The sequence below is a fragment of the Physella acuta genome, unplaced genomic scaffold (genome assembly GCF_028476545.2).
Source record: "Physella acuta isolate Inbredline_101_S28 unplaced genomic scaffold, ASM2847654v3 ptg000284l, whole genome shotgun sequence".
NCBI classification, from domain to species: domain Eukaryota; kingdom Metazoa; phylum Mollusca; class Gastropoda; family Physidae; genus Physella; species Physella acuta.
In genome coordinates this window covers 71,860-99,317 of record NW_026731803.1, presented here as the reverse complement: position 1 = coordinate 99,317, position 27,458 = coordinate 71,860, and the positions used below count along the sequence as shown (strand labels likewise).

The following is a 27,458-nucleotide window of genomic DNA, read 5'->3' as shown; positions in this document are numbered from 1 at the left end:
CCAACCCCCCTCCCCTTAAACACCGCCTACGTCCAACCGTCCCCCTTAAACACCGTCTACGTCCAAACTTCCCCCTAAAATATACAGCCCACATCGCATCACAATATGAACATTAACCCAACTCAGTTGTCCACATATAAACTCATTCATTCAGTACATCAACTTAAGCATACGTGACACAATCTCACTAGACGATATTTATACGACACACTGTTTACAACACACTATTTACACAACAAGTTATTTACACGAGACACTGTTTACAACAATCATTGTTTACACGACACACTTGAGATGAATGACCTAAAATGAACATCAATGTGTTAGGGTGAATGACATGAACTAAAAATACGTTTTATCAAATAACACTGGATACATACGAAAGCACCGTATAGGCATATCACTTCATTTTTATCTGTTTTCTGTCAATAGATTAGTTAATGATAAGCTCAATTTTAAGTACAATATTGTAAGCTAAAATAAAAACTGTGAGCTAAACTTAAAACTGTGATTTAAACTTAAAACTGTGAGCTCAACTTAAAACTGTGATTTAAACTTAAAACTGTGATTTAAACTTAAAACTGTGATTTAAACTTAAAACTGTGATTTAAACTTAAAAATGTGATTTAAACTTAAAACTGTGATTTAAACTTAAAAATGTGATTTAAACTTAAAACTGTGATTTAAACTTAAAACTGTGATTTAAACTTAAAACTGTGAGCTCAACTTAAAACTGTGATTTAAACTTAAAACTGTGAGCTCAACTTAAAACTGTGAGCTCAACTTAAAACTGTGATTTAAACTTAAAACTGTGAGCTAAACTTAAACCTGTGAGCTAAACCTTAAACTGCGAGCTAAAGCTGCACCACTACTGCCGATAAAACAAGCTGAGCTGTAGTGTGAGTACTTGATACGTACCAGCTGATTTAACGCCATCTTCAGTTTCATCAAAACACTTTTCCCTGAGTAACGGTTTATTATCACAGCCCCCCCCCCCTGTTGTCCCTTCATCACTTCACTGACTTCATTTCACGCTTCACTGGTCGCACTAGTGGTGTGTACCCAAACACCGTTGACGTCACTACCCCTGTCAAAGATTTTATTCTCATCAAAGTTTAAACGTCTCACATTGTCACGTGATATCCGTACGATGGGATACCTGCTGCTTTCTCTGGCCACCCGCTTTGATATAGTGTATCACGTGATACCCGTACTATGCGATACCTGCTGCTTTCTCTGGCCACCCGCTTTGATATAGTGTATCACGTGATACCCGTACGATGGGATGCCTGATTGTTTTTTCTGGCCACCCGCTTTGATGTGGTGTGGGAGCCAATGAAGCGTACCCAAGTTTGAAAAAACACGACCCTCACGCTGTCATGCTAATACTAGGCACACCTCCACACCCACATTACCTAAGTGTAAGAATTGATTGAGTTTGGTGGCATAGGTAATCGTATAGCCTTCATTGATCAGGTTACGGTTCTATACTCGTTTGTTCAGCGTATTTAAAAGCAACGAGTTCATAAGCCATATCTTGTTAATAATTAAATGCCTGTAATTACACTTGAAAAAAACCCTGGCTAATTAGCTGCTTACATATCGTTTGTATGTTAAATGTAGAATAACATGAACATTAATTTCTTGATCTACGTAATTCTATTTCAATGATTGGTGTCATTAATCTGTCGACCCTTGACCTACAACTCATGAGGACTCTAACCTCGTAAGTCCTTAGGGAATTAGGACCTAAAGAGTATAAGTGACGGGGACCTAAACAAGATAGGTCATTGGCACCTGAACACCACATGTCATGAGTACCTAAACACCACATGTCATGAGCACATAAACACCACACGTCATGAGCACATAAACACCACACGTCATGAGCACATAAACACCACACGTCATGAGTACCTAAACACCACACGTCATGAGCACCTAAACACCGCATGTCATGAGCACTTAAACACCACACGTCATGAGTACCTAAACACCACATGTCATGAGCAAACGCCGCATGTCATGAGCACCTAAACACTATAAGGACGTGGACAGACATTTGTTGATGAATAAATGTTATTCGACCCAGCAACATCGGCTCGTGACACTAGGTCATGATGACCTTAATGGCTTTGCCCTTTGCAGTCAGGTTTAATGCATTCTCGGCATTAAGGTCACCAAGTTCTTCCATTCATTCTGTTTGATGTTAGCCTCAAATGGGTTAACATCAGTGATGTCACAGGTTATCATCAGCATAATGTCATAGGTTAACATCAGTGATGCCATAGGTTAACATCAGCATAATGTCATAGGTTAACATCAGTGATGCCATAGGTTAACATCAGCGTGATGCCATAGGTTAACATCAGCGTGATGTCATAGGTTAACAGCGTGATGCCATAGGTTAACATCATCATGATGTCATAGGTTAACATCAGCGTGATTTCATAGGTTAACATCAGCGTGATGTCATAGGTTAACATCATCGTATGTCATAGTTTAACATCAGCGTACGTCATAGGTTAACATCAGTGTGATGTCAGCACCTCTTGTGCTAACATAAGTTTATCTATGCATACTTGAGCACATAGCAGCATTGAACTTTATTATTATTGTTTTGTTTTGGGTACAATCGTAACCTCTCAGCTGGCAACGGGTGTGCAAATTTTCTACGCCAATATGGTTAAGATTGGCGACACAGCCAACACCATGCCACACTCAACTCAAGGCCACACTCAGTCCCATGTCATACACCCTACGTCACACTGGACACTACAATCCCATTCCGCCGTAAGACTCACATAAGAACTTTCTTTTTATTGCCGTGTTTATACTGACGTCACATCCGCTACTGACATGCGCAATAAACAAGGTGCATGTTGATATAATTAGACACGCTTGCCTGCACACGTAGTGAATTTGTTTTTTTCAGTGGCGGGTGTGATTTAAAATGGCAGGAGCTTGAAAAGTTTTCAATAAAATTCATGATTTGAAATAAAAATCTGTCAGGATTTTATTTAACCGTTAAAATTGAGCAGGGGAGTGTAACAATAAATGGGAGATAAGCGGGCAGACAAAGGGAAGCTACTCACGCGCAAACATCACTCTTGTATAGAGCAAAACGACAAGACAGCGTCACTTCTGCTTGATTGATGAACCAAACGACTGCCGGGTTTTAGGCGCGTTTGTTATTTAAATTTGTATTCATCAGAACTGTGTGTTTTTCTTCTTCAAATCACGTTCATTTAATTATAAAAACAAACGGCGATAATTTCACCCGGTCCGGCCTATCCAATCAGCCCGCCCCCAGCGTCCAAGACCCTCATCGATTGGTCGCTGACGTAGCCCTCATAAAGTATCGGAACGTGGACGTACTCAGTAGCAGGAAGTCATGGATCGATACGGTCATGGGCAGCTCATACACAACAGGACGCTGATGGTGATTGTGTCTGGACAATTAGCCGAGTAGTTACAACTAATCAGGACAATGTCCCACAGTCAGGACAATGTCCCAAGGTCCGTCCTGTATGCTTTACTTAGCTAAAACTGGAAATATAAAATTATGTAAGAGCGACAGAAAAACATACAGAAATAATATCTTGTAACACTAATTCTAATTGACTTTTGAACGACCATCAAAGGACTAGTGTCGAGATTATCCAAACACAACCATACAAACACAGCCAAACACACACAACCATAAACACACAGCCATACAAAAGACCACCCAAGGAATAATCCTCCTTAGACTTACGGCCTCATAAGTTTTGGCTTTGTTTTGGAAAAAAAAAACTATTTTTTATAAAATAATTTAATTTAAAAAGTGTTTTTATAAACTGCGTACATTGTGTAACAAATTTGATTAGACAGATTGAGTTTTGTGTGTGTGTTTGTATGTGTGTGCGTGTGTGTGTGCGTGTGTGTGTGTCTCTGTGTGTGTCTGTGTGTGTGTGTATGTGTGATAGTATAGATAAGATTCATAATGTTGCATGGTTGTTTTATAAATTATGTATTTAGTTTAATGTATAAACAACAACTTCTAGTTGAAGTCAGCCCTAAAGTGTAACAGCTGAAGATGCAGTCCTATAGTGCACCAGAGCACTGTCTGATGACGCAGCCATCTTTCCTCGACTCGCGGTAACGGAACATAATTTCTGTCTCCGCCGGTCCGGAAAGTGACGGGCTTCCAGATTCCAGCTTAGCTCTGAAAGTTAGCCTAAAAGATCCTGTCAGTCAAAGCTCTAAGCTCGCTGAAAAAAGATTTTAAATTGTTTTAGGAGGCCCCGTTCCTAATGGACAAGGAGAACCCAACCCCCGACGAACCCTATGAGGGTTTCTGTATTGATCTGGCCAAAGAGTTGGCCAAAATTGTTGGCTTTAACTTCCGGATAGAACTGGTACCAGACGGCAACTATGGCTCGCCTAACGCAGCTGGGGAGTGGGATGGTATGGTGAGGGAGATTATTGAGAGGGTAAGTGGTAACACACACACCACACACCACACACCACACTCACCACACACCACACAGGTGAGGGAGTTCATTGAGAGGGTAAGTGGTACCACACACACCACACACACCACACACCAGACTCGCGAGGGAGATCATAGAGAGGGTAAGTGGTACCACACACACACCCCACACATCACACACACCACACAGGTGAGGGAGATCATTGAGAGGGTAAGTGGTACCACACACATACCACACACACCACACGCACATACCCCACACACCCCACACACCCCACAGGTGAGGGAGATTATTGAGTGGGTAAGTGGTACCACACACACACACCACACACACCCACACACCCCACACACCCCCAGGTGAGGGAGATTATTGAGTGGGTAAGTGGTACCACAACACACACACACCACACACACCACACAGGTGCGGGAGATTATTGAGAGGGTAAGTGGTGTGGCACCCACATACCACACTCACACACCCAACAACACACATGATGGGATGAGATCATTGAGAGTAGTGTAGTGGTACACCCACATCACACACACCTCACACAACACACACGCCAAACAGTTGAGGCAAGTGATATGACACCCCAGATACACCCCCACACCCGCCCACACACCCCACATTTCAAGGTGGATTAAACAAGCAGTGATGTGGCACCCTCACATTATCACACTATTTACAAAGAAGTAGTTCCAAGTATCGCCACTTCAATACAGAATTATACAGAATTCAATAAGGTGTTCAATAATATTTCAATAAAACTACCATTACCAAAGCAACTTTACCTTAAGTTTGACAAATATCTCATGAACTTTTATATATCCACTCTCATTTGTGTCAAATGTCTGTATATTAAGATTTTTTAGTTACAATATTTTCCTATAATCTAAAAATTAAAGTATTAACGGAATAATTAATCTGAAGTTTTAAATAATGTACGAAATGTCTATCAGATTTCTTTTATATTTTAAAAACTCGAGTTTAATCCCAGTTGCCGTCTGAAATCAGCTTTTTTGTTTCGTTTCTTTAAATTTCTAATTGACTTCATTTTTATTAAATATCTAACTCTTCTGTGTGTGGCGGTAAATTTTTAAATAATTAAATGATGTTTCTGTTTTCATTATTTGATAATTAAATGATGTTTTTGATTCCGTAATAAGATAATTAAATAAATTTAAGGTTCAACGATTGAGTATTCAAATGATGTTTCTGATTCATGGATTCAATAATTAAATAAGATTCTGATTCATCGATTCAATAATTAAATGATGTTTCTGATTCAACGATTCAATAATTAAATGATGTTTCTGATTCAACGATTCAATAATTAAATGATGTATTTGATTCCGTGATTTAACAATTAAATAACGTTTTTGATTTCGTGATCCAATAACTAAATATTTTTGATTCCGTGACTTAATACCTGCACATATCTGTGTCTATGATTGAATGACTACATATGTCTGTGTCCATGAGTGAATGTCTACATACGTCTGTGTCTATGATTGAATGACTACATACGTCTGTGTCTATGATTGAATGACTACATACGTCTGTGTCTATGATTGAATGACTACATACGTCTGTGTCTATGATTGAATGACTACATACGTCTGTGTCCATGCCTGAAGAATTTGTCTGGTTCCAGAGAGCCGACCTGGCCATCGCCCCACTGACCATCACCTACATCCGCGAGCAGGTCATTGACTTCACCAAACCCTTCCTCAACCTGGGCATCAGCATCTTGTTCAAGGTCCCGAGAAAGGAAAAACCCGGTCTATTTTCGTTCCTCAACCCTCTGGCCATTGAGATATGGCTCTATGTTATAGGTAACACGTTTTATATGTTATAGGTAACACGTTTTATATGTTATAGGTAACACGTTTTATATGTTATAGGTAGCACGTTTTATATGTTATAGGTAACACGTTTTATATGTTATAGGTAACACGTTTTATATGGCTGTATGTTATAGGTAACACATTTTATATGTTATAGGTAACACGTTTTATATGTTATAGGTAACACGTTTTATATGGATGTATGTTATAGGTAACACATTTTATATGTTATAGGTAACACGTTTTATATGTTATAGGTAACACGTTTTGTATGTTATAGGTAACACGTTTTGTATGTTATAGTTAACACGTTTTATATGTTATAGGTAACACGTTTTGTATGTTATAGGTAACACGATTTATATGGCTCTATGTTATAGGTAACACCATTTGTATGTTATAGGTAACACGTTTTACATGGCTCTAAGTTATAGGTAACACTTTTTGTATGTTATAAGTAACACGTTTTATATGGCTGTATGTTATAGGTAACACGTTTTATATGGCTGTGTTATAGGTAACACGTTTTATATGAATGTATGTTATGTGTAGCCCATTGTATTCCATTGTATGGGATTATGTTATTGGTAACATTTTACTTATTCGCCAATAACACTTCACCCAGTAGCCCAATGCATGAGGTGTTGTTACCGCTAACGCAATGTTATCAAGTACTTTGCTGTATAGCGTTGTTTGGTAGCAACACAATTTTATGTAACCCACAATTAGACTTTTGGATAGTTAAACTCTGCAGTTTTATAATTAAGTTTTAAACTCTGGTTATCATAACTCTACTTTCTTCTAATGCACGCAATCTCACGCTAGTTTTAAACACATTTTCTTTGAATCAATTGAAAAGTCTCGTGTTGGTCTCTATGCTACACACACGCTATATGGTTTTACAATCGACTGACACCATACAACTCCTCTATCACCAACCCATCCTTCAATCACAAGCTTAATCTGCCCTGCCACAATACAAAGCCACCCCCCCCCTAATCCTACACCAAGCCCTCCCCCATACCTCCGTAAAACCATCCCCAACCTCCAAAACCTAGCCCTCTCCCAGCCCTCAACACCAAGCCATCCCCCCATCCCACATGAACAAGCCCTATACGCCCCTGCAGATAAGCGCTCATCTTCCAGCCCATGGGCTTTGTTAACACAAAATAATTTTATTTTTAGAGCTATGTCAACATAATTATTGTGTTTATTTTGTCTATTTTCGCCTAATTCTCCGCTCTTTGATCTAACACATACCCAGAACGTACAAATTCTCTAGTAGTTCTCTACACGATGTTAACACACATAAAACTAATGACATACAACACACATCCACAGCCGAATACAATTTAAATGCCTCTAGTGATTGAACGACTTGCGGTAGGCGTTACAAAAAAAAATCATTTGATTTTTGTTTTTATCGCCGTTTTAAACCTGGGCCTATGGAACTGATGTGATGAATGTCTTCTATCCACAGGTGCCTATTTGATAGTTAGTTTCACCATCTTCACGCTAGCACGCTTCAGCCCCTACGAGTGGTACAACCCCCACCCCTGCAACCCCAACACAGACGAGGTGCTCAACACATTCAACCTTTCCAACAGCTTCTGGTTCACGGTGGGCACACTCATGCAACAGGGGTCGGGTAGGTGCTTCAAGGGGGTCAGGTGGGTGGGTCATGGGATTCAGGTGGGTGGTTCGTGGGGGTCAGGTAGGTGGGTCATGGGGGCCAGGTAGGTCTTCATGGGGGTCAGGTGGGTGGGTCATGGGGGTCAGGTGGGTGGTTCATGGGGGTCAGGTGGGTGGTTCGTGGGGGTCAGGTAGGTGGGTCATGGGGGTCAAGTAGGTGGGTCATGTGGTCAGGTGGTTCGTAGGGGTCGGTAGGTGGTGCATGGGGGTCGGGTGGGTGGTTCGTAGTGGTCAGGTGGGTGGGTCGGATAGGTAGTTTACAGGGGTCGGGTGGGTGGTTCTTAGGGGTCGGGAAGATGGTTCATAGGGGTCAGTTAGGTGGTTTGTGGGGGGGTCTGGTAGATCATCTCAGAGGGGTCGGATGTCATTTAGGGTTTACAGTAATGACGTTGTAGCTGTTGGTTGTAGCTGTTGGTTGTAGCTGTTGGTTGTAGCTGTTGGTTGTAGCTGTTGGTTGTAGCTGTTGGTTGTAGCTGTTGGTTGTAGCTGTTGGTTGTAGCTGTTGGTTGTGGCTGTTGGTTGTAGCTGTTGGTTGTAGCTGTTGGTTGTGGCTGTTGGTTGTATTGTAGTTGTTGGTAGCAAGATGAACAATGATGTTGTTGATTAAGAAAGGCAGGCAGCCGAATAGACATCACAGACAGAATACACTATATCGATATATCCATCAAAAAATTTATTGATTTCGTACTGCTATATAGTAAAGTCATAACCGTAGGTCCTAGTATGATCTAGCTTGCATGCCGTCAAAACTCATTGTACCACTTGATATTCATTTGAGTTTTAAAACTTCAGTTTCAAGTAATCAGCCTTTAAAAAAATAAACGGGTGCAGATTGAATCATTTTCGCCAGTTGTTGTAAATACATTATCATTAACCTAATTTGTTGAGTCCCGAAATTTAATTACATTTTTAAAACTTCAAACTTGAAGTTGTTCATGACTAACGTTAGCTGAAGCATGCACATATTAGATTTGTGACTCGTAGTTCCCATGTGGGTGATGACTCTTTTATTACCGTGGGGGGGGGGGGGGAGGTTGGGGAGGAGGGGGGTAATTAGCGAGACCAGATATTAATGACTTTTGACAAACACGCAACAGAAGTCCACTTCAATTTGCAAATGTTTAAAGTACTGTTTAACTAGCTTTCAAAGAATATTTAAGATATGTTTTAACTAACTTTCTAAATTTTTTCAATTTGCTACTGTTTTAAAGTACACTTGAACTATGTTATAGAATGTTTGTTTAAGTCATGTTTTGACAGTCTGTGTCTAAATGTTTCAACTAGGCCTACCTCTGCTGGTGTATTGGTGTATTTTACGTTCGTCTAAATAGCTGGTCAAACAAAGCCATGAATAACCCAAACCAGTACTGTAACATTTTTTGTTGTCCCCCCCCCCCCCCCCAGACATCAACCCACGGGCAGTGAGTACCCGTATTGTGGGGGGCATCTGGTGGTTCTTCACCCTCATCATCATCTCTTCCTACACGGCCAACCTGGCAGCCTTCCTGACGGTCGAGCGGATGGTGTCCCCCATAGAGAACGCCGAGGACCTGTCACGACAGACGGACATTGAGTATGGCACCAGGGTCAGCTCCTCCACATTCTCATTCTTCAAGGTCAGTCGGACTGGTGTGTCCGTGTGGTACTTGACTCGTCAAGTAACTTTTTTTTCAAGTATCTTTCCTGGTGTGTTACTTTACGGTGTGTGGTACCTTACTTTGTGTGTTACTTTATGTTGTGTTACTTTATATTGTATATTACTTTACGCTGTGTGTTACTTTACGTTTTGTTACTTTACGTTGTGTGTTACTTTACGCTGTGCGTTACTTTACGCTGTGCGTTACTTTACGTTGTGTTACTTTACGCTGTGTGTTACTTTACTTTGTGTGTTACTTTACGTTGTGTTTTACTTTATGTTGTATGTTACTTTACGCTGTGCGTTACTTTACATTGTGTTACTTTACGTTGTGTGTTACTTTACGCTGTGTGTTACTTTACATTGTATTACTTTACCTGCTGGCGTGGTACATGGTCAACCAGTGTGATAACTTACCTGTTGTGACCTCTACCTTTTGTATTCCCTGATATGATTATCTATAAAGTCTAGTTTAATCCATGCCATTGTATTCTATTAAACCTTGTCTCTCACAGTGTGCTGTTCAGTTTTCGCACACATACATGCACAATTTGTGGGGTGAAAAACACACACAAACACCATTTGTGGGGTGGAACACACACACAAACACCATTTGTGGAGTGAAACACAATGACACCATCTGTGGGGCGTAACACACAAACACAAACACCATTTGTGGGGTGGAACACACACACAAACACCAGTTGTGGAGTGAAACACACAATAACACCATCTGTGGGGCGAAACACACTTGGTACTCCACGAGTTCCTTGTGAAAGTTCTGCCAATATTTGGGTACCCGAACTTACACGCATGTCATGTGTAATTCTTCAGTGCTATACTCGGTAGGACAACTACTGCCTGACTGTAAGACAGCTACTGCCTGACTGTAAGACAGCTACTGCCTGACTGTAAGACAGCTACTGTCTGACTCTGTAGGACAGCTATCGCCTAGGACAGCTAGATCAAATGGTAAGACAGCTAGAGCTAGACTCAGTAATGAGACTTATACTCCAGTTAATGAGACTCTACGATACAGCGTCTGAAATGATGTACCAACTAACTAAATGAAAGATGACGTGTAACTAGAGGCAATGGTTCCCACCCCTCCCCGCCTCCACCCCCACCACTAACCGTAACACGATAGATTTATTGCCTGCACTTGTTACCGTTCCTTGTTGCTGCTTCTTCTCGACTGCCAGCCATCTTCTCTGAACTTTGACACCAGCTCTAGTCACTTGCCCTCAGTAGACAGACTTGTTGCCCACTGACACTGACAGCCCTCTTCACTGAACTTTGACACCAGCTCTAGTCACTTGCCCTCAGCAGACAGACTAGTAGACACAAAAGACGTGATACTTGTAGTTTTTAAAATATAAGTTGTTAAAAGGGATGTAATATCACGCTAAATTAGAGGGTATATAGTTTTGAGGGAAATTTCATTTCTATTCTAGAAAACTAATGTCTTGATATCTCAATTCCAAGAGGATTCCTGAATTAGGACTTTCTATTTTTTTTTCATCAGATTATAAATTAGACAAAAGATCTCGAGTAAAATTTCTATTGTAATTTGTTTGTATAAAGGGCACAGGTTAGTCCTTGATCTAAAATTAGATCTACGTTCTAGTTTTTCTTAGATTGGCCAACAGTCACAGTCAGAGTTTCTTCCAGGCATCTCTTCGCCCCCGAAAAATTTTTACCGCTCCCCCCCCCGAACGAAATGAAATTTATATAATTTATATAGAAAATATATACTTTTAACAGTGTCCGCCCCCCCGAAGAAAGTCTACCGCCCCCCCGAAAATTTCAAGTGCCCCCCCGGAGAAAAAAGTCTGGAAGAAACACTGGTCACAGTAGAAAAATAAAGCAAAAACAAGAAGAAAAAACATTTATAATTTTTAAAAACTACGAAAGAAAAAGAATTTTGCTTGCTTTAAAAAAAACATTGGTGGCTAAAATGTTAAGAGATTTCATCAGCAACTAAATATTTTTTTAAGATAGCAATTTTATTTAATTATATTTTTTTTCAGTGTATTTAAAAGCTTATTGTTATAAAGGTATTTTAAATGCGTTTTATTTTTTCACTTTTTAGTAATTCTTTCTAAATGAAGTTGACACCACATTTGACTAAAAATATTTGCTTTAAAACCCGATCAGTGGCATGCGATCTCTAAAAAACAACTATCTTTTATTATTGAATGGAGTAATGTTTTACTCGCATACAAATGGCTACCCTAATGTCAAATGAGGTTAAAATAAGTCTGCGATGTCAGCGGGAACAAATGTATCTGGACAATTTGAACAAAATCGCTGCATTAAATGTGGGTCAAAGGTGAGTTACAAGACTTGCCACATACGCACAAACGAACAGACATTGTAAACTAAATAAAAGCTTATAATAAAGGATGTATTATAATTTGCTATCGTATACCTTATAGAAAGATTACTGTCGAATACTACAATATGCTTTAGTAGCATTATGTGAGGTAATAGTAAACAAAACATATAAAAACACCTCATTATTTTATTTCAAATCCACCCTACATGACCTCGCTAATCCACCCTACATGACCTCCCTAATCCACCCTACATGACATCACTAATCCACCCTACATGACCTCACTAATCCACCCTACATGACCTCACTAATCCACCCTACCTGACCTCATTAATCCACCCTACATGACCTCACTAATCCACCCTACATGACCTCACTAATCCACCCTACATGACCTCCCTAATCCACCCTACCTGACCTCATTAATCCACCCTACATGACCTCATTAATCCACCCTACATGACCTCACTAATCCACCCTACATGACCTCACTAATCCACCCTACCTGACCTCATTAATCCACCCTACATGACCTCACTAATCCACCCTACATGACCTCACTAATCCACCCTACATGACCTCCCTAATCCACCCTACCTGACCTCATTAATCCACCCTACATGACCTCATTAATCCACCCTACATGACCTCACTAATCCACCCTACATGACCTCACTAATCCACCCTACCTGACCTCCCTAATCCACCCTACATGACCTCACTAATCCACCCTACATGACCTCACTAATCCACCCTACATGACCTCACTAATCCACCCTACATGACCTCACTAATCCGCCCTACATGACCTCGCTAATCCACCCTACATGACCTCGCTAATCCACCCTACATGACCTCACTAATCCACCCTACATGACCTCACTAATCCACCCTACATGACCTCACTAATTCACCTTACATGACCTCACTAATCCACCCTACATGACCTCACTAATCCACCCTACATGACCTCACTAATTCACCTTACATGACCTCACTAATCCACCCTACATGACCTCACTAATTCACCTTACATGACCTCACTAATCCACCCTACATGACCTCACTAATTCACCTTACATGACCTCACTAATCCACCCTACATGACCTCACTAATCCACCGTATATAGCCTGCAACAAGATCTCCAGACTACCGGTAAATGGATTAACGGACACAAATCGGATGCCAGAACTGAAGCACGACCACAGCATGTACCCCGGGGCGGGGTCTGCAGTATCTCTGGCATTCAGAGAGGTTTGGCACTGGTCGGCGGCTGGTTAGTGGGCTAAGGCCAACATGCATTTAGTGTGTATCCACGTCCACACATGTACGTCTCAAACATGTACGTCCCACACATGCTAGTTTCATATATGTAATCTCACACATAATATTTCACACATGTACGTCCCACACATGTACGTCCCACACATGTCCGTCTCACACATGTACGTCCCACGTGATGTACACACAAACAAACAAACAAACAAACCAATACTGAGTAAAATAACACAAACTGTTCAAGTTGTCAAATAGCCTTTGAAATTAAGTCACGACACTTGCCGTTTTAACCATTTGACCTCTATAAATAGAACCGGGTATGAATGACGTAATGTTATCGACTTCAACTAGCCAGTAACATCATCTCTTTGTTTTTACCGACCTCTGGCTACTAAATCCGTCCCATGAGCCCCGCTGGTTAGCTTCCGGTTGACCTAATTAGTAGCCATCCTTGTGGAGGACTAAAGCGTAGTCGTCTAGATTGGTCGTTAAAATGTTGCATGAAGGACTCGATGCAAGAACGGTGTAACAGCGTTTCCTCCCCTTGTTCTGCAAGAGTTGTAGCTCCAGTTTATGATCGGTCAATCTCGGCTAATCTCGGAGATTATCCGATGTCGCACGAGATATCAACGTTGATCCCACACAGTATTACGTTACTACCCCAAAATCCCCGCCCCACAACACACACACTAATTCCCCCACCGACCACTAAGGCTGTAACAAGCACAGAAACTGTAAGCCATTAAATAAACAATGGGAACATTAAGCTCTACATTCCGACAACGTAACTGAAAAGAAATACCTTTTGGTTAATCCCGATTTACTCATTAACTAGACGATAATCCCTTGCACTAAAGCAGATTTAAAACTTAAAGACCTGCCGAACACAATGTTAATCCACTGACTGTTTGATACCTAATGTTTAATCGGCTTATCTGCTAGTGCTATTAATTCGTCTAACATAGTTGACCATCAAAATAGAGCAGAAAAGCACAAACCATCCGAAAAGCCACACTACACTAAACACCAAACCACAGCTGCACTGACTACATAATACAGCCATACGACCATACACATCGAACGACAGCTATACCACACAGAACACACATCACAGCCACACCAGTGTCGCTACACACTACACACAAAACAGCCAACACATTACACACAACACACCAATCATCGTGCTATGGCCAAGATTATAGCCATCGCTAGAATCACCAGGATAAAAACAAAAAACCCGTTACTCGCCCCCTCCCTCAACGTCACCATGACCTGCGTGCTCATACAAATGGAACATTAAGTTTTTGTCATTAATTTCCTAATTCTGTATTACGACATAAAACATAACATTTTGTCGCTAATAAAAAAATTATTAAATTAAAATTAATCGACATCACATTTTTGGGTTATGATTATTGACTAAATAAAATTACCCCCTAACCGACTTTACACAACCGCGTTTAGTTTGATTAGAAAAAATAAACAGTTTAGTCCAAACAACTTAATCACATAAAGTATAAAATACAAGCAATTATTATAATAAAATTTCCCAAAGATTTTTCACTATTTTCAATTTGTGCTGATCACTTTAACTACACGAAATTTGTCCTGAACACTAGAACTACGCGAACACATGAAGACTAAGTCAATGAAAGAGTTTTTGTCGTAGATGACAGTTTTATAGGGCAACACGACGAATAGTGTTTTTGGTTTGTTGACTGACTCCGCGTCATGTAGGAGACGGCAGTGTTTTAGGTTTGTTGTGTCATATTGTCTGACTCCGTTTGTTGAATCATATTGTCTGACTCCGTTTGTTGTGTCATATTGTCTGACTCCACTTGTGTAAAGTTGTCTGACTCCATGAAGTACCAAGCCAGGTTTTAGCCTGAGGTTTGTAGTTTGCTTGTGCTATACTTTCCCCCAGTTGGTCATGTGACTCCCGTTCACCTCTCATCCCACGCCAATGGCTTTTAAAACGACGTCAGCGCCGCAGAATGTTTGCCGTCCTGCCCAACACAAGAAAGTTTGCCGTCCTGCCCAACACATGGAAGTTTGCCGTCCTGCCCAGCACATGAAAGTTTGCCGTCCTGCCCAGCACATGAAAGTTTGCCGTCCTGCCCAGCACATGAAAGTTTGCCGTCCTGCCCAGCACATGAAAGTTTGCCGTCCTGCCCAGCACATGAAAGTTTGCCGTCCTGCCCAGCACATGAAAGTTTGCCGTCCTGCCCAGCACATGAAAGTTTGCCGTCCTGCCCAGCACATGAAAGTTTGCCGTCCTGCCCAGCACATGAAAGTTTGCCGTCCTGCCCAACACAAGAAAGTTTGGCTTCCCCGGGCGAGATTTATTTCTGTGTAAACCAAGGGACGTAAGCAAGAAAATCTTGTCACTCACCAACCTTCGCAGGGGACGATACTGAAAGCGGAGAAAAATGTCCACGAAAATAACTTGAACTCGTAGAAACTAAGCTAATGTTGTAATACAATATTTTCAGTAAGAACAGACACATTATTTTCGTCAAATCGAACCACTAGTGATTTGTTGAGGTGAATGTCTTAGGCTGTGTAAGATTTACTGTCAGAAGTTATGTCTAGGTTTATAGGAGATGTTTTAGTGTAGATTATGCTTGCTATGTGAATCCATACGGTTATTCGATCTTATCCAAAGAAAGATAATGATCAAACTATTTGTAATTGTATCTCATGGTTCGCTATATAACATCAGAAAATTTAATTTTGAGGTTAATTAAGTCCTTCTCGATTTGTATGACGTCATTTCCTAGCTTAGCCTACCTCTTGTGTCTGATTAAAACTGCTAATTAAATTTGTCCTTAATCTACATAAAAAAAAAATGTCCGCGAAGTGAAAGAACAAGGACAGTGATAAAAGATCGGATCAAACGGCAAACATGGCGAATCGATCGTCCACAGTTCTCCCCCCTGTTTTCTACTTTCTTATCTCCCCTTGCTGTCTACTTTCTAATCTCCCCTTGTCTTGAAGTTTCTCTTCGACAATTTCGTTTGTTTTATATTGCGTCGTTTCAGCCCCAATCTGCCACTCCTGCTCAGGTTAGCACCAGTTACCCCGCTTTACTTCAGGGCCGCTGATTTTATGCTGTCGCGCGCGCGTTTATTTTTAACTTTACAAATATTTATCAGCCTCGCGGCCAAACTGGGTCGACCATTTTGTCCCTAGCCCGACATCAAGGGCTGTGATCTAACTAATACCTCATGTTGAACAAAGATGGACCACTCGTGTGTTTCCCCCTTTAAAAACGAAACCGGATGTGGCTACCACCGGTGTTTGGTGACGGGACAGACCGGAAGCTTAGACTGCTCTTCAAGATGGCGGCAGGAAGACAAGTGTCGCGTGGCTTTGAACGAGATGAACGCCATTAAAATCTGATTACCATAACGACGACGTCTAGAACTTGACAACAATGACTAAACACTGATTAAAGAGAGGGACGGGGAGTGAGATGTAGATCTGGGTTAGTTAGTGCGGGGAGGGGAGGTTTCACTAGTAGGCTAGGTAGTTGGGGTGGGGGAAGGCGGCAGTTTTTGACCAGGAAAGATTGTGTATAAACATTTTATTACAACCTGTAACCACCCACCTGTTACTACCCACCTGTAACCACCCACCTGTAACCACCCACCTGTAACCACCCACCTGTGACCACCCACTTGTAACCACCCACCTGTAACCACCCACCTGTAACCACCCACTTGTAACCACCTACCTGTAACCACCTACCTGTAACCACCCACCTGTAACCACCCACCTGTAACCACCCACCTGTAACCACCCACCTGTAACCACCCACTTGTAACCACCTACCTGTAACCACCTACCTGTAACCACCCACCTGTAACCACCCACTTGTAACCACCTACCTGTAACCACCCACCTGTAACCCACCCACCTGCAACCACCCACCTGTAACCACCTACCTGTAACCACCTACCTGTAACCACCCACCTGTGACCACCCACTTGTAACCACCCACTTGTAACCACCCACCTGTAACCACCCAACTGTAACCACCCACCTGTAACCACCCACCTGTGACCACCCACTTGTAACCACCTACCTGTAACCACCTACCTGTAACCACCCACCTGTAACCACCTACCTGTAACCACCCAACTGTAACCACCCACCTGTAACCACCCACCTGTAACCACCCACCTGTAACCACCCACCTGCAACCACCCACCTGTAACCCACCCACCTGCAACCACCCACCTGTAACCACCCACCTGTAACCACCCACCTGTAACCACCCACCTGTAACCACCCACCTGTAACCACCCACCTGTAACCACCCACCTGTAACCACCCACCTGTAACCACCCACCTGTAACCACCCACCTGTAACCACCCACCTGTAACCACCCACCTGTAACCACCCACCTGTAACCACCCACCTGTAACCACCCACCTGTAACCACCCACCTGTAACCACCCACCTGTAACCACCCACCTGTAACCACCCACCTGTAACCACTTGTCCCCTCCTCCCCAGGACTCTAACATCGACACCTACAAGCGGATGTACGCCTACATGAAGGACCGTCCTCACGTCCTTGCCGAGACCTACGCAGAGGGTATCGCCAAGGTCAAGAGGGGGAACTACGCCTTCTTCATGGAGAACCTCATGATCGACTACCAGGTGCAACGTAACTGTGACCTCATGCAGGTCGGAGGTCAACTCGACTCCAAGGGTTATGGGATAGGTCTCCCTATGAGTAAGTCTAGCTTCATATTCATGTGATGTTAAGTTACTGTTGTGCCAATAGCTTGTAGCTTCATTCTTGGCTTTCCTCGCTTGAAGAAGGGGCGCCAGCTTGGTGGCTTTCTGATGTTAATGGAAATCTCTTCCAATATTACACTTAATTCAGAAAGAAGAAGAATAGTTGGTCTTTCTATTTGACTCAATGTTGTGCACCTGAATTGTTCTTTCTTCCATCTAAGATTCTCCATACCGGGATAAACTGTCCATGGCTATTCTGGAGCTGCAAGAAGGCGGCAAGATTCAGATGTTGTACAACAAATGGTGGAAGGACACCGGAAGTTGCATCAGGTAAACCTTAGCTGTATAGAGGCTAAGCTCGTTACACCTGTCGAGTAAAACACACCTGTTTGTCACACCTGTCAGGTAAAACACACCTGTGTGGCGCACCTGTCAGGTAAAACACACCTGTGTGTCATACCTGTGGACAGGCTAGTTGCACGTAACCTTGACAGGTAAATCACACCATTTTCTACACCTGACAGGTAAATCAAACTCACGCATCAGTTACACGTGACAACACCTCCCATGTGAAACTGACCCACATATTTCAATGTGAAAACTATTTGTCACCATCTATAATCTTGTAGCACCTGTTATTATGGCACCAAATTGTAGATCGTGAAATAGCATAACGTGTTTTCACAAAAACCTCGATAATTGTGGTCAAATGTACTGGTGTCTCGGCTCTCACGCCAAACGTTTAACCTGGTAGTCGAACTTTGTCGTCAAACAATTTGTCGTCTTGTCAACTGTAATAGGTTAAGTTAATTCAAAAGTCTAAAACATTTTAAGTGTGAAGTTGAAGGTCTAAATTTATTTATTTTATTTTTTTAAACATGAGCAAAAATAAATAACAAATACAAGTTTCAAGATGTAACTACATTAAAATCTGCTACTTTAAAATGTAAGATTTAAAACCTACTAGTTTTAACATAAAAGTTCTTAAAGTTATAAAAATGTAGGCCTACAACTCTAAAGATTTTACTTATAAAACACATGCAAGTTTAAAGGTCTAAGACTTAAAAAAAAAAACCTAAAAGTTTAAAAATGTATGATATAAAAATGTAACACGTGACCTTTGCGTATCATACACAGCGCCGATCAGCAGCATATAGCGGATGAAAATGATAAATTAAAAAAAGGAACCAAGAACACAAAAAACAACCTTCCTACCGGGTGAGAAATAAATATATGTCAAAACATTTCGATTTCTGTAACACTTTTTTTCTCAACCTACACGTATCTCGCACATCGCTTGACCTCGACAAATACTGCGAATTACGCGTCGTTGTTTACGACGCAGAGCGCGCGTAATTTTGATTTAACTTGGCCTTGGTGTACTTGGTCATTTTCCGTCCAATTGGGCAAGTAGACGGCTCATTATGGGGCTCGCTGCACCTAGTTGACCCGCGGCTCATGAGATCTTCAAGTCACAATCTTCTTTACTCTAGACTGGGCGATTGACAGTGTCAAATAAAATGTATAAAACGTTTTAATAACAAGCTTTTATGTAATAATGCAATAAAAAGGAGAAAAAAAAACAATTTTTCTTGTAATATAATACTCTACTTTTTAAATAACCATAATAAAAGCGTGGGTCGCTATAATATTATCAATTGGTTTCTTTTGCTAGAAAGCGACACGCGCTTTTCTTTCTAGTTTTATTACATAAAAGCTTGTCATTAAAACGTTATTATGCATTGTTTTTAGTACTTTAAACTTTTCAATAGAATAGAGTTGCATGACTAAAAAGTATTGCATACCAAATGAACATGATAATGCGCGTAAAATAGTCAGAATTAATTCATAAAAAATTAATTACTCATCTAATTAAGTAAAATCTAATGTCGTATTGTATTGTCATTGGTTATTGATCCACGTGCCGAATTTCCAATAAATTGATCGATTACAAGTGCCCGAAATTTCGCTCTACCGTTTCGATCTAGGATTAAGACAGACAAACTGACTACAGACAGACAGAGGAAGTTGAATAAAAGCTTATAAAACATTGATGTTGATTTGACAGAATAGATATTTGGACTATTGATTGCAAAATAGATCCATCTGCATTCAAAAAATGAAAGTTTAGTTAAATAAACACCTGTTGAAAACGTGCTCTATGTATTATTTTAACGTAGTTATGTTGTATCAAATGAATGTCCTGATTGCATCAATACCTTGACACACATCTATTCCACTATTCTTTAACTCTATGGTTGACAAACTGTTCAACTTTTTCAAATGTTGTTCGTTTTGTGTTTTTATTTCCAATCATGTGAACACTTTGTATTCACATATTATGTACACACATTGTTTTCACATTTTATTCAGAAGCTTTTTTATTCTTCTTCACATAATTAGACATTTTATTTCACAAATTAATTAGACATGTTGTTAAATATATTAACTAAATTGGCATAAGTTCTATATACATATTTATCTTTTTCCATATTTAAAAAATGTAGCAGTCACACATTAATTAGACTTGCTAAATACTTAATTAGACATGTAAAACTTGTGCGTTAATTAAAACAATTACACACATTGATATTCTAGTTGTTTCTGTGATAATAGTGTAAAATTTAAAAAACTACAATTAAACTATATTGACTGGTTAGACAAAAATCTACTGTGTTGTGGGTTGACAGAGGATAAACATAATTTAAACATCCCAGAGAAGACACCAATCTTGACACACATATTAACGTATTAACATATTGACATATTACCATGAACATGTTTCCCCCACCCCAGAGAAGACACCAATCTTGACATACATATTAACGTATTAACATGTTGACATATTACCATGAACATGTTTCCCCCACCCCAGAGAAGACACCAATCTTGACATACATATTAACGTATTAACATGTTGACATATTACCATGAACATGTTTCCCCCACCCCAGAGAAGACACCAATCTTGACATACATATTAACGTATTAACATGTTGACATATTACCATGAACATGTTTCCCCCACCCCAGAGAAGACACCAATCTTGACATACATATTAACGTATTAACATGTTGACATATTACCATGAACATGTTTCCCCCACCCCAGGGAAGACACCAAGGAGTCTAAAGCCAACGCTCTGGGTGTAGAGAATGTGGGAGGTATCTTTGTGGTGCTGCTGGTGGGACTAGCCTTGGCCGTGGTTGTCGCCATCATTGAGTTCATCTACAAGTCCAAGGAAAATGCTTATGAAGACAAGGTGAGTTCATTCAATCAGGGGAGTACAGTTAAAGGTGTGGTGAGTTTATTTAATTGGAGGGGGGGTTAAATGTGCGAGTTTAATTAATTGGGGGGGGGGGGGGGGTTAAAGGTGTGATTTTAGTTAATTGGGGGGGGGGGGGTTAAATGTGTGAGTTTAATTAATTTGGGGGGGGGGGGGGGTCAGCCAAAGGTGTAATCTTACTTAATCAAGGAATGAGTTTCTAGGTGTGAGTTAGGGCAATTAATGCTAGTTGAGTTTTGTTAAAAGAATTTTTTCAATTAAATTCGGTGATTCACATTCACCAAGATTATTGTAAACAAAATTTAACCAAGGATTATGCACATAAAGGTTAACCAAGTTTTATTTACACAAGGATTATGTACACAATGTTTAACCAAGGATTATGTACATAAAATTTAACCCAAGATTATGCACACAAAGGTTAACCAAGTTTTGTTTACACAAAATTTAACCAAGGAGTATGTACACTCACATAATGTACACGTTGTTAACGATGAAACAGAACTTAGAAACGATCTAGAAAAGTTTTTTTTTACGTGCTGGTTTCCCATCCTTAAAATGCCATGACCACTTCTATTATTTCTACAAATTAAAAGCAAGAATTCTAATGGGGATAGTAAAATCCATTAGAAGCAATACAAGTCTTGCGCCAGGCTCTCATTTGTGAAAAGACAACTCTATTTTCAGACACGTTCTGAGTTAAGAGTTATCCCCCCTGTGTTTACAGTAGTAACCGTTGAGATTTCAATGAAGAGAATTCAGAAGAAAATATTGGGATAACTATACTACACAGTGCCGTCCGCATAGAGTTACAAAGCTATAAATGACGTTTTTACGAAACTGAGAAGGGATTGAAATTTTGAATTTTTGCTTACAACAAACTACACGTGTTAATTTTTTTTTTCTGTACTCTATAACATAAATACACGATTAAGTTTTGTAAAATAATTATGGGCCTACACGTAACTATAAACTTTTCAACACAATTTTTTTTGCCTGATAGAAATTTGACAAGCCAATCAATAACTGTTAACTTGACATCACTAAAACAAACATAAATTTTCTTAGCATACAATTGCCGTAACTGTATACAGAATAAAGTCATGGTCAAATATATTGTGTAAATGTACAGACTTCCGTCCAATCAGCTTAAACTGACCTTGACTGTGGTGATTTAAGGGGTGACATTAAATTGAAATGACAGGAAATGAATTAAGTGAGTTGCCAGATAATTTGTTTGGCTTAGCTTCACCAACAGCTCGAGGCATTGTGTGAAGCCTGGCGTTCTTGGAGAGATTTGGGGAGGTTTACTCAGTTTTTTTGGTAGAGGAGGACTAGTAGGTGGGGGGGGAGATCTAAAACAGAAGTACTTACTTGATCTGGTTGAAAACAGATGGTTATTTCAGACAGTTGATTGTTTGTCGCTTAATTGGGTGGTCAGTTAAATCATTAAATGTGTTTTAGCTAGCATTACATTTATTCTTTTATCAAATTGCTTATAGCTCCTACATTTTCTAATTTCGACCTGATTACACTTATGTATGTCATTGTACTTGTACAAAAAAAAAACATCAGAAATGTCACAGCCTTGACCAAGCGAACAAATTTCACCTGAATGCGATCCATCTTTGCCGGGGCCTGTTAAAGCACATTCAAACTAGTGCCATCTTGTTATCTATATTCATCATAGACATCGGAGTCACGTGACATAAAGATGGATGCCCTCTTTTGTGGATATATTTTTGTGTGGATATATTTGTGGACAAAAAACGAGAGATGAATGGGCTGTTAAACTTTTTTGACGTTTTGGAGGGGAGAGGTGTAGAGGGCTGGGAGGGGTGGTGAGGGCGGGGAGGGGTGGTGAGGGCGGGGAGGGGTGGTGAGGGCGGGGAGGGGTGTAGAGGGCGGGGAGGGGTGGTGAGGGCGGGGAGGGGTGTAGAGGGCGGTGAGGGGTGTAGAGGGCGGTGAGGGGTGTAGAGGGCGGGGAGGGGTGGTGAGAGCGGGGAGGGGTGTAGAGGGCGGGGAGGGGTGGTGAGAGCGGGGAGGGGTGGTGAGGGCGGGGAGGGGTGTAGAGGGCGGGGAGGGGTGGTGAGGGCGGGGAGGGGTGTAGAGGGCGGTGAGGGGTGTAGAGGGCGGTGAGGGGTGGTGAGGGCGGGGAGGGGTGTAGAGGGCGGGGAGGGGTGGTGAGGGCGGGGAGGGGTGTAGAGGGCGGTGAGGGGTGTAGAGGGCGGTGAGGGGTGTAGAGGGCGGGGAGGGGTGGTGAGAGCGGGGAGGGGTGGTGAGGGCGGTGAGGGGTGTAGAGGGCGGGGAGGGGTGGTGAGGGCGGTGAGGGGTGTAGAGGGCGGGGAGGGGTGTAGAGGGCGGGGAGGGGTGGTGAGAGGGGGGAGGGGTGGTGAGGGCGGTGAGGGGTGTCAAGGTACTGGAGATTAAAGAAAAAAGTTAATCCAGCCGATTGGATATAGGGCGGATCAGTCTTGCCGGCCGGGCTAGGGTAGAGCTTGTTACATCCCGCCCAGGGGACGACGAAACTGCCGACCTCCCGTGGGTCTGAGGTTGTTATTTTTGACCGTCGGGATAAAGGCACACTTTTAGTTCGTTCTGAACTTTACGACGATAATCCCTACTTCGTTAAGGATTAACACTCTAATTATTAGCAGATTTACTTTTCTCGATTTGAGATGATTAAACCGGAAGTTTTGAAATTCCCACTCTTTAAAAATGGGACAAGGGAACTTTGAAAAAAACGGAGACGAACTTATTACCCGAGAACTTAATGAGAGATAAACAACCCTTAGTGTCAGCTGTTCAGTGATGTGTTCTAGAGTACATTGATGATTTTCTTCAAATTTGCTGACTTTTAAAGTATTTGTACTTAAGGGCGGGGATATGTTTCGGTAATACATCAAACTTGGGAGGGGTGGGGCGAGGGAGTAGTGTTTCTATAAATTACCAACGACTTACAAGCATGCCGTGAAAAATAAATGCTCTAGGAAGTCAGAAGCTGGTAGTGGATCATTACGGCTGTGTTTTGCATACATCATTAATATTTGACACGGGCTATAAATAGGTTTTCTAAACCTCCAAGTCTCTAATGTTTTGAGCATTGAATGTCAGCTCGCTAATGCAACCGATAAACAAACGCAATGACACTCTTACCATTGGGTGGGTGTTATCTGGTTGCTAGGGGAGACGGGGGGCATCACATTGGCTAGTAGATGGGGAGAGGCGTGATGCTGAGTTAAGGTTTTGGTCAATGACTTTCTGTAGCCACTTTACTGAGTTAAGGTTTAGAATAATGGATTTATGTAGCCACTTTACTGAGTTAAGGTTTAAGAATAATGGCTTTCAGTCACCGAACAAATATAACCTGTTTTTTTTTTTTTAATTGTGCTTTTCTTTATTTTTAAATGCTTTCATTTGTTTTGAATTTTGTTGTTTGAATATAAATTATATCTCTTTAAATGAAAAGGTCAAGGCATATACTTAGCCAGTCGAGTTGAGTATATATATATATATATATATATATATATATATATATATATATATATATATATATATATATATATATATATATATATATATATATATATATATATATATATACACATATATCTTACAAGGAGCACTAAGCAGGTGTAAAAACTACAATTGTTATCAGAGGCCCACATAAGGATGTGCATCATTTCATTCAATGGTTTACATTGACGTACTCAACACCAAAATAACGACAGTTTTCACGTTAAACGCTTGACAATGTCTGAAACCTGACCACAGCTTAAGACGTTCGATTCTGTCTTGTTAAGACTTTAGCCAACCATTTCTGTCTTGCAGGAATCTATGTAAGACTTAAGCCAATCATTTCTGTCATGCAGGAATCTATGTAAGACTTAAGCCAACCGTTTCTGTCTTGCAGGAATCACTATGCACAGAAATGGCCCAGGAGCTACGATTCGCCATCCGCTGCAGTGGAGCTTCCAAGCGACCAAAGAACAAGTTCAAGAGTCGATGTCAGGACTGTAGGGACGGCAAGGCTCACAGCAGCCACGCCCACCACATACAGGTAAGTTGTTTTACACAAGAGTCGATGTCAGGACTGTAGGGACGGCAAGGCCCACAGCAGCCACGCCCACCATATACAGGTAAGTCATGTTAAACAACTATCCGCACATACAAGTAAGTCGTTTTAAACAACTACCTACACATACAGGTAAGTCGTTTTAAACAACTAGCCACACATTCAGGTAAGTCGTTTTAAACAACTACCTACACATACAGGTAAGTCATTTTAAACAACTACCCACACATACAAGTAAGTTGTTTTAAACAACTAGCCACACATTCAGGTAAGTCGTTTTAAACAACTAGCCACACATACATATTCAAATGAAGATTTTATATAGAATAATATAATTTCTTGTAAAAGAGATTTAGTAAACCGTTAAATCAAAAAAGTTTTGAATGTCCCCACCCCAGCCAGCTGTTGAAACTTGTCTCTCCCCCCAGTAAACCTTAAAGCCAAAAAGTTTTGAATGTCCCCACCCCAGCCAGCTGTTGAATGTCCCCACCCCAGCCAGCTGTTGAAACTTGTCTCTCCCCCAGGAAATCGGGCCCGAGTCCCCCAACGGCGTCATCCAGCTGCGAGCCCACAAGGCTCCATCTTCAGTGCCTTCATCCACCCGCTCCGCAGGTCGGCGTGTCGAGACAGAGTTCAGGGCTGACGTCACGCACACGCGGGACTTCAACGGCGACTACCAGCACGTCGACTACAGCGACAACGAAGTCTGACCTTCACCCTCATCACTTCACCGTTGACCTTCACCCCTGCACAACATTATTGTATGCATCCCTCTATCAAACTAACTCTTCGGAAAGCTGCTAGAAACATTTATTTTTCCAGCGGGGTATCTTGTCAAGTAGATCTTTGGGGCATGTTGTCAAGAAGACAAGATCTTTGGGGCATGCTGTTAAGGTGATTAGATCATTGGAATATCTAGTCAAGTAGATCTTCCAGCATCCTGTAGACCAGATCTTTGTGGCATCTAAGGCTGATACAGCCTCCATCCATGTCTAAAATACAAGATGTGGAGTAGTCACTGGTGAAGTCAATTTACTGGTACCTAAACCGACCCGACGACAAACAGAAATCAAGCATACGACATCTGGGAACATGCAGCTATAATTAGCTGTCTTATTCTGCAGGGTGAACTAGATATGCCGTTTTGTGCAGAACCAGTGGATAGGGGAGGGGGTAGGGGGTCTATTCAAGGCCCCTAACTCCCCCTGTTTCCCACACGCCCATGGCGACATAAAAAATGAAATGCAACTATCCCATCTTTCATTCGCAAGTAATTGAACATGAGGAAATGTGCACATTTTACATCATTCAATTACGGGAATGCCATCATTATCCTTAACGTCCTTTTTTAAATCCAGGAGTTTCATTTGCACAGCAAGCTTCCGTGGCTACGAATAGAAACCTGTTTTCCAAAAATATGCCCTAAATCATTGGTTTATATAATCACGTGACGATACCGCCCCTCTTTGGCCAGGGCTTGCAAATATCATGCCGTTTTAATCAACATCAACAGTGGGAAGCGCACATCACAGCTAATGCCATGCAAGTTTAAGGAGTATCTATAGTAGGAAATACACATCACATCAAATACTATTCGAATTATTATAAAATTACATTTTTAAATTTCTTGCACCGTGTTTTCACTTACAGAACGTTTCTATGCAAAAAAAAACTGTAGAAAAATAATAAGTATAATAATAAATTAACCGTATAATAAGTTATACATACACACAAACCTACAAACTCACAAACCTACAAACATTTTTAAATAAGACAAAAGCCCTGAAGATTCGATATTTGGTAGACAAAGATCACACAGCATAGCCTTATAATTGCAAATAAAGTTATCTGGGAAAGAATAAACTTTGCACAAGAAAATTTTCAATCTTTAATATTTTTAAAATATGGTTTACCTTCTCGTAAAACTATTTTTTATTTCTATTTTAACACAAACAACACAACTTATTTGTTCTATTCTTTTTATCTATCATAGTAGTAATTCTAAAGAACATTATTTGGCGATTTTGAACATTATGCTCAGTGCTACATTGTGATATTTATATGCATTGTCTCCCTTTT

The 27,458-nt window shown here is 41.0% G+C and overlaps 1 protein-coding gene across 1 annotated transcript in view; it reads left to right on the top strand.

Annotated features, from left to right (window-relative positions):
• LOC131939600 (glutamate receptor ionotropic, kainate 2) overlaps window positions 1–26,525 on the top strand; it is a 213,487-nt gene extending 186,962 nt beyond the window's left edge. The window contains exons 10-18 of the mRNA XM_059298006.1: window positions 4,281–4,475; window positions 6,130–6,310; window positions 7,803–7,970; window positions 9,419–9,630; window positions 17,790–18,012; window positions 18,239–18,347; window positions 21,130–21,280; window positions 25,218–25,364; window positions 25,904–26,525. Coding sequence (XP_059153989.1) covers window positions 4,281–4,475; window positions 6,130–6,310; window positions 7,803–7,970; window positions 9,419–9,630; window positions 17,790–18,012; window positions 18,239–18,347; window positions 21,130–21,280; window positions 25,218–25,364; window positions 25,904–26,089 — 1,572 coding nt within the window. The 3' untranslated portion in view covers window positions 26,090–26,525. The remainder of the gene's footprint in view (window positions 1–4,280; window positions 4,476–6,129; window positions 6,311–7,802; window positions 7,971–9,418; window positions 9,631–17,789; window positions 18,013–18,238; window positions 18,348–21,129; window positions 21,281–25,217; window positions 25,365–25,903) is intronic.
• Window positions 26,526–27,458: the final 933 nt, after the last annotated feature.